The 12,915-nt window shown below is 40.1% G+C and overlaps 1 protein-coding gene and 1 pseudogene across 1 annotated transcript in view; both read left to right on the top strand.

Annotated features, from left to right (window-relative positions):
• The first annotated feature begins 1,046 nt into the window (after positions 1-1,046).
• The window catches only part of SHCBP1L (SHC binding and spindle associated 1 like), a 39,259-nt gene continuing 27,390 nt past the window's right edge, over positions 1,047-12,915 (top strand). Inside the window, exons 1-2 of the mRNA XM_072648440.1 lie at positions 1,047-1,568; positions 4,371-4,520. Coding sequence (XP_072504541.1) covers positions 1,149-1,568; positions 4,371-4,520 — 570 coding nt within the window. The 5' untranslated portion in view covers positions 1,047-1,148. The remainder of the gene's footprint in view (positions 1,569-4,370; positions 4,521-12,915) is intronic.
• Positions 7,951-9,285, top strand: LOC140529643 (creatine kinase B-type pseudogene; annotated as a pseudogene).

Here is a 12,915-nt window from a genome sequence, read left to right on the forward strand (position 1 = left end):
AGAAGTCAAATGCTTGTACTAATTTGTAGTACTCTTGTAGAACCTCTCTTTACTCTGTTTTACCCCCATGACAGAAATGGCTGCCTGCTCTTATCCAGATAGAGTCTACCAATACAGATGACCTTGATTATTCTGAACCCCAAACCAAATCCACAAGATCACATACCTGGGCAGGATACACAGTATGCATATATTAGGGGTGTGGACACACACACAGATGTATATATATATATATATATATATATATATATATATATATATATATACCCATACTCATGTGTGCGTGTGTACACACATGTACACACACGTATACATACAGTGCATATACAAATACTCCACTCTGTGTCTATACATATATACAGGTATGTATGGATGTGTATATACACACACACATGCGCCTTCGTGTACATTATATAGACACCTGTATATACATATATGGATAGACACCTGTATATATAGAGTACGACCTTACACGTGCCCGTGTGCGTGGGTACGCGCGGTCTGTTTCCACACCTCGGCAGACTTACCTGCGCTCCCAGCACATTCCATGTGCACACACGGACGCAGCCACCCCCGTCACCCCTCTCTGGGCGCCCCGGAGCACAACGCCTGTCTGGGGAGCAGCGCCGTCTGTCTGACTTCCCAGGAGGCACCTCGCAAAGCCTTCACCCAGCGCACTGTCCTACCCCTTCCCTCCAGCGCCCCCAAGTGTCTGCGGACAGAGGGCGGCCCCTTAGGACGGGCTCAGTGGAGGTGGGGGGTTTCCGTGCCCGTGCTCTCTGTGTGTGCCACCGTGGTGTGCTTGGGGGAGGGGGGCATTGGGGCGGGGGCAGCTTCTTTAAATTCTCACTTATTCGGTCAAAAAAAGAAAACGGATCCGTCGCTCAGGCGTCCTCCAGGAAAAGGGGAGAGCTGCTGAGACCTCCGGGGTGGGGGGACCGCTCCGGAGGTTGTGCATGCGCACGGTGGGGGGCCGGCTAGCCGGGCCCCTCGAGTCCACGTGACTGCCCCCTACCCCACCCCCACCCCGTGCCGCGCGCTGCCGCTCGTTGCGGCGTCCGGGAGCGTGCCGCGTGCCCATTGGCCAGCTCGGTTCTGGGCGGGAAAAGTGGCCAACGGTTCTACCTCGCCGCCGGGCTGCGGACGAAATGGCGTCGGGATCCAACAATACGGAGACGGGAGCCTTGGCTATGGTGGTCAGCCCCGGGAGGCGCGGGGAGAAGGGCGCTTTCTCGGCCCTCGAAGAAGCGGCCGCCAAGGGCAGCGTGTCCCCGGTGCGGTCAGTCGTGGCCTCGCCGAGGCCCGTGAAGGGCAAAGCGGGCCGGGAGGCGGCCCGGCGGCGGCTGCAGCTCCTGCCCATCGCCCAGGCCGAGGGCCCCGGTGGAGAGGGCGAGGAGGAGGAGGAGGAGGAGGAGGAAGAGGAGGAGGAGGAGGGCCTGCTCTCGGTGCACGAGGAGGACGAGGAGGAGGCGCAGCCGCTGCCGCCCGTCTGCGCGTCCCCCATGAGGGGCATGTGGCGCGACGAGAAGGTGGCGCTCTATTGCGACCAGGTGCTGCAGGGCTGCAAGGTGAGGCCAAGGCGGGCCCGGGGCCTCGTCCGAGCCCCTCCGCAGCCCTCTTAGAGGGGTCCCCCATTGTACGTTCGTGGGAAACTGAGGGCACCCAGCGAGCCGGGTTTGCACCCTGGTGACCCTGCCCCCATGCCTTCCTTGGCTGGAGACAGACGAGCATGCGGGGCAGGCCGGGAGTGGACCAGCCCAGGACCACCCCCTCCCCCACCCCCGTCCCCCAACTGAATTGTGCGGGGCCCCTGGACGTGGCGGCACCCAAGGGTGGAGTCTTGAGGCGATGTCCCAAGGCCCGGAGCTTGGCGACCCAGGGCGCGGATGGAAATAATCCTGTAGAATACGTCAGAATTGACAAATGGCCTCCCAGACCCAGCCAGTTCCTGCCTAGTCTTCATTTGACCGAATGAGCTCGTGTGCCTCGGGCTAGGTTTGAACTTCAGGGCCGGCCTCCGGCTAGCGTTCTACCAAGTCCTTCCTCTGCGCAGGCTCCCGGTTTGGTAGGGGAGACCACGTGCAAAGCGCGCGGTACAAACAAGTACACGTGGGGCAGGTGGGAGATCATCGAAGAGAGGAGGCTCCCGCAGTAAGGGGAGGGAGAGAGACTGCCCGCAGATGTGGGGCCGCACCTGAGATTGGAGGGTGGTTTCCCTAAGGCCCGAGTCCTACCGTGTCACCTCACCAACCCCTCCTCGGGCTGCTCATCTCCCTCGTCATTCAGAGGCCATCCGAGAGCCCCCTCCCCCGCCTTACCCCACCTGTACTCTGGGATCCAGTGACACTGGCCCGGCGGGTCTTGCACTAGACCTTCCAGCTCTCGGCTCTGAGCGTTTCCTCTGGCTGTCCCCCATTCCTGGAATGTGCTCTCTCCTCTCCTCTGCCTCCTGGCGTCCTTTAAGTCCCAGCTAAAAACCCAGCTTCCACAGAAAGCTTTTCCCCAGCCCCTTGCATTTCACCTTGTTTGTACACAATTGTTTGCTTGTTGTCTCCCGTATTAGATTGAGGGCAAGCACAGCTTTCGCCTCTTTTTGTTTCCCTGGAGTTTAGCATAGTGCCTGGCCACTTACAAGCTTTGTAAGCCTGGGCAAGTGACTTAACCTTGGTCTACTTTGGATTCCTCATCAGTAAAATGAGAGTAATAATAGGGCCTCACTCCCAGAATTTTTGTAAGGATAAAATGAGATATATGTAAACCCCTAAGGACTAGTTGTTGTTTTTTTTCTTTTTAAAAATGAAAAAAAAAATTTTTTGTTGCATTTTAAATTTGAAACTATTGTTCCTCCTACCCCACGCTAAAGAAAGCCACCATTTCTCACGATAAATACATATACACACATGTATTTTACTTCAGTTTACTAGTTCTTTCGTGGGAGATAGATATCATCTTCCTTCATAGGTCCTTTGTAGTTATTTTGACCATTTATAATACTCAGAATAACTTAGTGGTTCACAGTTGTTCTTCGAATAATGTTGCTGTTACTGTATGCAACATTGTCTTGGTTCTGCTCCTTTCGCTCTTATTGTGCCGTAGGAAATGGTGAATTTTACTATTATTGTTGTAGTGTAAATAAATGTCGGTTACATTATTTTTCCACAGATGTGTAAGTTTACTTGGACAAGGGCTTCCCAGTTTAGGATTTTTCCATTTGGTAGTCCCTAAAAGTTGAAGGCATGTGTTCCTGTCGTTGTAGATTTGCTACATCTAGGGTTACAGTTAGAATTTTTATCTCATTGTTTTAGATTGGAATATTTAGATGTTGGGCCTTTATTTATTTATTTGGGTGAGGTAATAAGGGTTAAGTGACTAGTCTAGTACCACACAGCTAGTAAGTGTCAAGTATCTGAGGCTAGATTTGAACCCAGGTTCTCCTGACTCCAGGGTCAGTGCTCTACACTGGCCATCTACTTGCCCTAATTTGACCCTTATTGATATAAGTTCAGTTTTAATTTGTGTGCAACAGAGCCAAAATTCTTGTTTTAGGAATGGTTAGTTTTCAGATGATAAATATTTGTAGTGTATGTTTCTAAAAAATTAGATTTTTGCCTGTTTTCATAGATGTTATATGGTCATCCTGGGTGGGAGTGAACACTGAACATTTCAATAAAAACTTTAAAGTTAAGATACTCTTTTTTTAATGAGCCATATGCATTTGATGCTGAGATAAATGTAAAAAAGAATACCAAAACACTATTTACAGTAATTGGTAAAATATCAGTATGTAAATTATTGTGTCATTTATAAAGTAACATGTTTTCAAGTTATTTAACTTTAAATTTAACTTTAACTTTAAATTATTTAACTTTAGTCATTTGTCATTGTTGAATTACATTTAAACCCTTGGTGATCCCAAGACAGTTGGACTGTTGCTACTGTTCGCATTTATAAAATGGAAGAACACTTTAGATTTTTATATACTAAAAAATTTCTGTAAAGTTGTCTAGATATTAAACAGTAGCCCTTTGCAAAAGTTAGTCTGAGGCAAAGGATCATTTATTTTGTTTTTAATATAGTCTTTCTACTTAGAGAGTTAGAATTACACTATTTTGCTTTTGGATAAATGTACTATATTCTGGTTTTGGGTGAAAGGCACATCTACCAAGTACTATAGTAGGCTTATAGATCTCTTTCTAGTTTGTTTTAATTCTAAAGAAAATGCTCAAATGGTTTCTGTTTCTGCAAACTTCCTTTTTCTTTAAAAGGAATGTTCCTTTTCACCTTCATTAATTTATATTTAAATGGAAATCAGCTAGAAAATTTAGTCATAAATATAATGTTACTAATATTTTCCATTATACTTGTGCTAGGCAGAGGATGCTGATGAAGCAATGAGCAAATATCTATCAGAAAAATTAAAGATGAAAGACAAATGGCTTGGTGTCTGGAAGACAAATCCAGAGTTGTTCTTCATCAAATATGAAGAAGCTTCCATACCTTTTGTTGGAGTCCTTGTTGAGGTAAATTATTTTTAATTTACTCTTTTTTGAATAAAATTATTAGATCCTTTTAGTACTCTTATAAACTTATATAACTTATAAACTCTTATAAACCCAATTTATTTGGACATTGCCATTTTGGAGTTTCTGCTGGCCAGCAAAAAATGTAAAGGATGCAGATCTTCACAACATACCTCCTGTTGGTGGGCCACAAATAGCCAGCAGGCTGTACATTGTGCAGGCCTGATTTAGTAGGGCTTGGGATGTCTACTTTTACAGTTTTTTTAATGTCTTGCTAAACACTAAGACCTACACTAATGTTAATGAATACTTACTTTGTGAATTTCTTCTTTAAGGAGGCAGTGGGGTTAAGTAACTTGCCTAGGGTCAAATTGCTAATGTCAAGTGTCTTAGGTCACATTTGAACTCAAGTCCTCTTGACTGTAGGGCTGGTGCTATATCCACTGAGCTAGCTGCCCCATGAATATTTACTTTGGAAAATAAACTTTTAATATAGTTTTACTTTTAATAATGTAAACATTATCCCACATGCAAACCAAATTGCACTTTAAAAATTTCTGTTGGTTGAAACCTATAATGTCAGGAAGGTCTGTCAAACAAAACTGTTATCCAGTTTGAATTACTGTATGTGGTTAGATTCCTGTTGGAATAAAAAGCCAGGGACCCTTAAAGCACTCTTAGTAAAATTCTTATCTTTTAGCATTTTTACAGGGGCAGGCTTCTATTGGAGTTCTTATTTTCAGCAGATATGATTTGGGCCTGTTAGAGGTTAGAAAAAGCTACTTCAAAGGCCAAGGTTATGGGTTTGATTCCCCTGAGGGTTGGTTATCTTTATATGGAAAGAATCTCTGTTCCACAAACCACTTCTTTCTCCCTACCTCCAAAGGCACTTCCAGCCATGTATCTATTTATCTTGGAAATTTGTACTTTTGAAAGACATAAGTTTTAAGAATGTGTATAATTCAGTGTAATTCAATATTATTACTAGAAAACTCAAAACTTCTCTTACCAGAAAATGAGTCGGTAACATCTTCATATAAAAGATTTTTAATCATGCAGGATCTTTCAACCTGCAGATTATTAAGACAAAGATGAAAGGTTTGCAACTTTGGTTAACTTGGTTATAATTCTTTTGGGTATTTTCTTTCTTTTTTTCTTTTTTCTTTTTCCTGGACCAACCATATCATTAGTATAGGGAAGTCCAAGGAGAGAAAACACCCTCTACCAATGCAGGTCCACAGCTTTTTTGCTAATTCTTAGTTACCTGGAGCTGAAAGAGGCTAAATGACTTGCTTTGGGTCACACAGACAGTGTAACAGAGGCAGGTTTTTGTTGTTGATGAGTCATTTCAATTGTGACCAAATCTTCATGACCCCATTTGGGATTTTCTTGGCAAAAGTACTGGGATGTTTTGTCATTTCCTTCTCCAGCTCATTTTATAGGTGAGGAACTAAGGCAAACAAGGTTAAGTGACTTTGCCTAGGATCACAGAGATCAGTCTTGAATTCACAAAGATGAGTCTTCCTGATTCTAAGCCCAGTGCTTACAATGCTTTTGTTAAAGAGAATAGGGGGAGACAACATACCAAAGTTTATGGGATGTGGCCAAAGCAGTTCTTACAGGAAAATTTATATTTCTGTAAATGCTTACATCAATAAAATAGAAAAAGAGGAGATCAATGAATTGGGCATACAATTAAAAAAACTAGAAAAAGAACAAATTAAAAGCCCCCAATTAGAAAATGCTGAAAATCAAGGGGCAGATTAATAAAATTGAAAGTAATAAATTTCATTAAAAATTGAAAGTAAAATTGAATAGTAAGAAAACTGTTGAATTAATAAATAAAAGTAGGAGCTGGTTTTAAGAAAAAAAAACAAACCATTGGTTAATTTAATTTTGAAAAAGGAAAGAAAACCACGTTACCAGTATCAAAAATGAATAGAATGAATGCACCACCAGTGAAGATGAAATTAAAACAATTATTAGGAGCTATTTTGCCCACTTACATGCAAGTACACCTAATAATCTAAGAAAAATGGATGACTGTAAAAATATAAATTATTCAGATTAACAGAAGAGGAAATAGAATACTTAAATAATCTTGTCTTAGAAAAAGAAATTACACAAACCATTAATGAGCTTCTCAAGAAAAGTTCCCCAGGATTAGATGGATTTACAAGTGAATCCTACCAAAACATTTAAAGAACAATTAATTCCAATACTATATTAACTGTTTGGCAAAATAGGCAAAGAAGGAGTTATACCATATTCCTTTTACAACACAAATTGGTGATAGGTGATACCTATATCAGGAAGAGCAAAAGCAGAGAAAAGAAAACTCTAGACCAATTTCCCAATTGATGCAAAAATTTTAAATAAAGTAAACTAGCAAGGAGATTACAGCACTATGTTACAAAGATCATGCACTGATCAGGTGGGAATACAGGACTGGCTCAGTATTAGGAAAACTATTAGCATAATTGGTCATATTGATAATAGAAACAACCAGCATCATAGAATTATGTCAATAAATGAAGAAAAAGCTTTTGACAAAACAACACTCATAAGCATAAATGGAGGTTTTGTTAAAATGAAAGTAGTATCTACATTGGGTAAGTAGAAATGCAAAGAATCCACTACCGATCACCTCATGAAAGAGATATCAAAATGAAAAATATTAGGAATGTTATAGCCAAATTCCAGTAAGATCAGGAATGAAACAGGGATGTTCATTATCACCACTATTATTCAATATTATACTAGAAATGCTAGCTATAGCAATAAGACAAGAAAAAGAAATTGAAGTAATAAGAGGAAACAAAGCTACCACTTTTTGCAGATGACATGATGGTATATTAGAAAATCCTAAAGAATCAACTAAAAAAACTACTTGAAATAATTAACAATTTCAGCAGAGTTGCAAGATATAAAATAAATCTACATAAATCACCAGCATTTCTGCATACTACCAACAAAAGCCAACAGAAAGAGAAAGAAAGAGAAATTCTGAAATTGTAGACAACATAAAGTACTTGGGAGTCTACCTACTAAGACAAACCCAAGAACTATATGAACACAGTAACAAAATGTTTTTCACAGAAAATCAGATCTAAACAATTAGAGAAATATTAATTGCTCATGAATAGGCTGAGCCAATATAATAAAAATTACAGTTATGCTTAATTTACTTGCTCAGTGCCATACCAATCACACTTCCATAACATTTTATAGAACTAGAAAAAATAAAACTCATCTGGAAAAATAAAAGTTCAAGAATGTTAAGGGAATTAATGAAAAAAAAAATGTGAAGGAAGGTAGTCTAGCAGTACCAGATCTCAAAAAAAACCCCAACAAAACAAAAAACCCAGATCAAATACATGATCAGAACAATCTGGGACTCGGTGACTGAGCTCAAGCTTAGGTGGCCTGGGATCCCTGCGCAGCTGCCATCGCTGCAGCATCCTCGTAACCTGCTCGTCCTCTGTGATCCCCAGAGCTCCCTCATTTCCTGCCATCATGCCATTCTCCAGTAGCCACAACATGCTACCCGCTACCCCACCGAGGAGGAATATCCTGACCTCTCCTCGCACAACAACCACATGGCTAAGGTGCTGACGCTTGAGCTGTATGAAAAACTCCGGGATAAGGCTACATCAAGCGGCTTCACCCTGGATGGCATCCAAACCAGTGTGGACAACCCAGGGTACCCATTCATCATGACTGTGGGCTGTGTTACTGGAGATGAAGAGAGCTACGAAGTGTTCAAGGAACTGTTTGATCCCATTATTGAGGACAGACATGGAGGCTACAAGCCTTCTGATGAGCATAAGACTGATCTTAACGCTGACAATCTGCAGGGTGGTGATGACCTGGATCCAAACTATGTTCTGAGTTCCTGTGTTCAGATTGGCCGGAGTATCCAAAGATTCTGCCTGCCTCCACATTGTAGCCGGGGTGAGTGCTGTGCCATAGAGAAGCTGTCTGTGGAAGCTCTGGCCAGCCTGGAAGGTGACCTGAATGGGGATTACTGTGCTTTGAAGAATATGACTGAGCAGGAACAGCAGCAGTTGATTGACAGGTCTGTCCCCCCACTCCTCTTGGCTTCTGGCATGGCCCAAGACTGGCCCAATGGCAGAGGCATTTGGCACAATGACAACAAGACCTTTCTGGTGTGGATCAGTGTGGAAGGTCACCTGAGGGTCATCTCCATGCAGAAGGGAGGTAACATGAAGGAGGTATTCACACGTTTCTGCACAGGGCTTACCCAGATTGAAACCCTTTTTAAGACCAAGAACTACGAGTTCATATGGAATCCTCACCTGGGCTACATCTTGACATGCCCCTCCAACCTGGGCACAGGCCTACGTGCAGGTGTCCATATCAAACTTGCCCACCTGGGCAAGCATGAGAAGTTTGGTGAGGTTCTGAAGAAACTGAGACTGCAGAAGAGGGGGACAGGGGATGTGGACACAGCAACTGGGTGGTGTCTTTGACATCTCCAGTGCTGACCAATTGGGCTTCTCAGAGGTGGAGTTGGTGCAGATGGTGGTGGATGGTGTGAAGCTGCTCACTGAGATGGAGAAGCATTTGGAGCAGGGCCAGTCCATTGATGACCTTATGCCAGCCCAGAAAAGAGCAGTTGGCCCCCGGAATTCTGCACTTCCTAATTTATTGAATGAATGAATAACCACCATCCTTCCTGCCTGTGGCACCCTGGGGGGCTCTGGATGCAGCCTACCTAATCATGCTGTAGAGAAGTCTTCCTTCCATCCCTTGGTGTTAGAGTTTTATTTTTGATGACTGAGATGTTGCTGAATGCTGAAATAATAAAACTGTTGTTTTGGCCTGACCCAGGTCTCAGGGCAAAAAAAAAAAAGATCAGGTACTGACCAAGAAAGAGTGGTGGGTCAGTGGGATAGATTCGTTTCATAATACATAGTAGTGAATGTGTTTGATAAACCCAAAGTTTGATAAACTTTGGGACAAGAACTCACTATTTGACAAAAATTGCTGGGAAAATTTAAAAGCAGTTTGACAAAAACGAGGTATAAACCAACATCTTAGTCCTTTTACCAGGACACAGTCAAAATGCATATATGATTTAGACGTAAAAAGGTGCTACTATAAGCAAATTAGGGGAGAATGGAATATTTTACCTGTCAAATTTATGGATAAGGGAAGAATTTATGACCAAACATGAGAGCCTTATAGGATGTGAAATGAATAGCTTTGGTTAAATTTAAAAGGTTTTGCACAAACAAAACCAAGGCCGTCAAGATTTCCTTTCAAGAAGGAAAGCAGCAAACTGGGAAAAAAAATTTTTTTACAGCAGGTTTCTCTTATAAAGGCCTTAAGTCACAAACATGTAGAGAACTCAGTCAAATTCATAAGAATAAGAGTGATTCCCTAATTGAGAAATAGTCAAGGGATATGAACACAGAAATTTTTCAAAATGAGAAACCAAAGCTATCTACAAAATCACTATTGATTAGAGAAATGCAAATTAAAGAAGTCTGAAGTGCCACCTCATATGTATCAAATTGGCCAGTATGACGGAAAAGGAAAATGACAAATGTTGGAGGAAGTGTGGGAAACTAGAACACTAACGCGCTGTTGGTAAAGTTTGTGAACTCATCCAGCCACTCTGGGGAGTAATTTGGAGCTATGCCCAAAGTGCTATAAAACTCTGCATATCTTTTGACCCAGCAATACCACTACTAGGTCTATACCCCAAAGACATCAAAGAAAAGGAAAAGGACCCATATGTACAAAAAGATTTAAAACAGCTTTTTTTGTGATTGCAAAGAATTGAAAATTAAGGGGATGCCCATCAATTGGGGAATGGCTTAACAAGTTGTATATAATTATGATAGAATATTTTTGTGTTACAAGAAATGATGAAAAGGATGGTTTTTTTTGGTGATATTTTGTTTTTTCCAATTTAACGTAAAAATAATTTTGACATTCATTTTTTAAAGTTAGTTCAAAATTTTCTCTCCTTCTCTTTCCCCCACCTTGAGACAGGAAGCAATTTCATATAGGTTATACATGTGCAGTTACCAGTTGTGAAAGAAAACACAGACTAAAAAAAGTGAATAAAAGTCTACTTTGAACTGCATTCAGATACCATCAGTTTTCTCTGGAGGTGAATAGAATTTTTTATCATGAGTCCTTTGGAATTGTTTTGGATCATTATGTTGCTGAGAATAGCGAAGTTATTCACAGTTGGTCATTGTACAGTGTTGCTACTACTGTATACACTATCTGGTCCAGCTCATTTCACTGTGCTTCAGTTTATGTATGCCTTTCATCAGAGAAACTTGCTATAAATTTTTTCCCCCCATTTTACTGCTTTCCTTCTAATCTTGGCTGAATTCGTTTTGTTTGTGTAATTAAAAATGCGATTTTCGGTGACCTCTTGCTAAAAATAACGTTTTGCCTTAAAGTTCCAATAGCATGTTGTTTTTCAACTTTCTAATATCATCTAATATTATATATTATAATTATCCATGTCTTAGACTATAATTGAACTATAATCTCTATGAGGGCAGGGATTATGTTTCATTTAATTTTTATTTCTCACTCAGAACCTGTATACCATAAATGCATAATAAACATGTTGAATAAATGAATAAATGAAAAGAACCTTAAACAGGTCACTTAATTTTTTGAGCCTCAGTTGCCTCAACTGTACAATTAAGGGGTGTGAATTAGATGGCTACAATTTAGCTAAACAATTTAAAAAGGAAAGATAGTATAGCAGTTTATGAAGGTCAAGTCTGTTAATATTCTTTAGAATTTTAGAATAACAGAGGCAGAAAAGTAGCACAGTAGGATGAGAAATAACGAACAATGGCAAACTCAGCTTGAGTATAAGATTTATTGAGCATTTTTGTTTATTTTTAAATGAACAATTTACTTTTAAGTTCACAGTTTTAAAATAGTACTTACATCAAGTGTGATTTTTGTTATAACTTATGATCAGATAATTTCATTTTAAAGGCATATATTTATAACTTTAAATTCAATGGGAAAATAAGGTTTCTATATAGAAAATTTTTTTGACATGATCAATTTTGGGGAAACACTTGTTCTTTGAATATAAACAGTAATTATCTGGTCATATTATTTGGGATTTGGTTAGGGCTTTAGAGATCGAGTTCAACTTCCACATTTTACAGATCAGCTGATTGAACCCCAGAATTGCTAAGTGACTTGCCCTAGGTATTAAGCACCGTAATGCATGAATTTTTTCCCAGTAGTTTAATTTTTTACCTCAGTTAATTAAATCTTCATTCTAGACAAGGAATTTTTATCCTGTTTAATAAATTTTTTCATGATTTTTTTCATGGATTTGTATTATGAAGTACATTTTTTAGAAGTCTAAATCCAGAAAATAGAAGCATAATCTATAACAATAATAATACCTAACATTTATATAGCAATTACTATATGCCAGATAACTCTGCTAAAATCTTTACAATTATTAACTCATTTGATACTTACAGCAATCTTGTGAGGTAGGTGCTATTATTATCCCCATTTTACAGATGGGAAAACTGAAGCAGACAGGTTAAGTTACACAACTCATAAGTGTTTGAGGTTAGATTAAAATCAGGGCCTCCAGACTCCAGACCCAGCTTTTGGTCTACTGTGCCCCTTTGCTGCCTAGGTCCTTTGTTTCTGTCAAAAAATATTAGGAATCTGTTACAGGAATCAGTTAATTTTATAAGGTATTAAAACTGGGAAGTTGGGTCAAAAGATATTATACTTGAGTTTTGTGAATTTTATTGGAAAGGGGATTGCTAATGATGTATTAACAGTTACTTGTGAAACTACTTTGATAGGAAAAAGTCAGTATGGTTCTGTGGAATAAGCACTAGCTGCAGAAGCAGAGAGCCTGCGTTTAAATCCTGACCCCACCATCTGACCTGTGTGATATGGCAAGTCACTTAGCTTCCCATTCCTCAGATGACTTCGGGCCTTTCTAGCGTAGATCTAAGATCTCATAATCTTGGGTGCAGAATGGCTGTGCATATTTCCTGCTCGCTGAATGTGTTTTGCTATATCTGAAGTTAGAGTTCTCTAGTTTGTGTAGCTATATGTAGTATCTTAAAATTGCACTATAGTTGCACATGTTTACATTTGAAACATTTAATAAAGGACTAGTTCATATTTCTAAAAAATTTCAGTGAAATAATTTTTTATTAAATTAGAATATATTTGAAATAGTATTGAAAATATGCAAATTATGCCCTAGTATACCTTTATGCTAATACAATTTCTAAAGTACAAGCTGTAAGCAAAAAGTTTTTGTGTTTTTTTTTAGTAATGAAGTAATTGACACAGGATCAGAATTATATAACTATTACATGAATTTAAGTCAGGAAACTTT

This window comes from Notamacropus eugenii, chromosome 2 (genome assembly GCF_028372415.1).
Source record: "Notamacropus eugenii isolate mMacEug1 chromosome 2, mMacEug1.pri_v2, whole genome shotgun sequence".
In the NCBI taxonomy this organism is placed as follows: Eukaryota; Metazoa; Chordata; class Mammalia; order Diprotodontia; family Macropodidae; genus Notamacropus; species Notamacropus eugenii.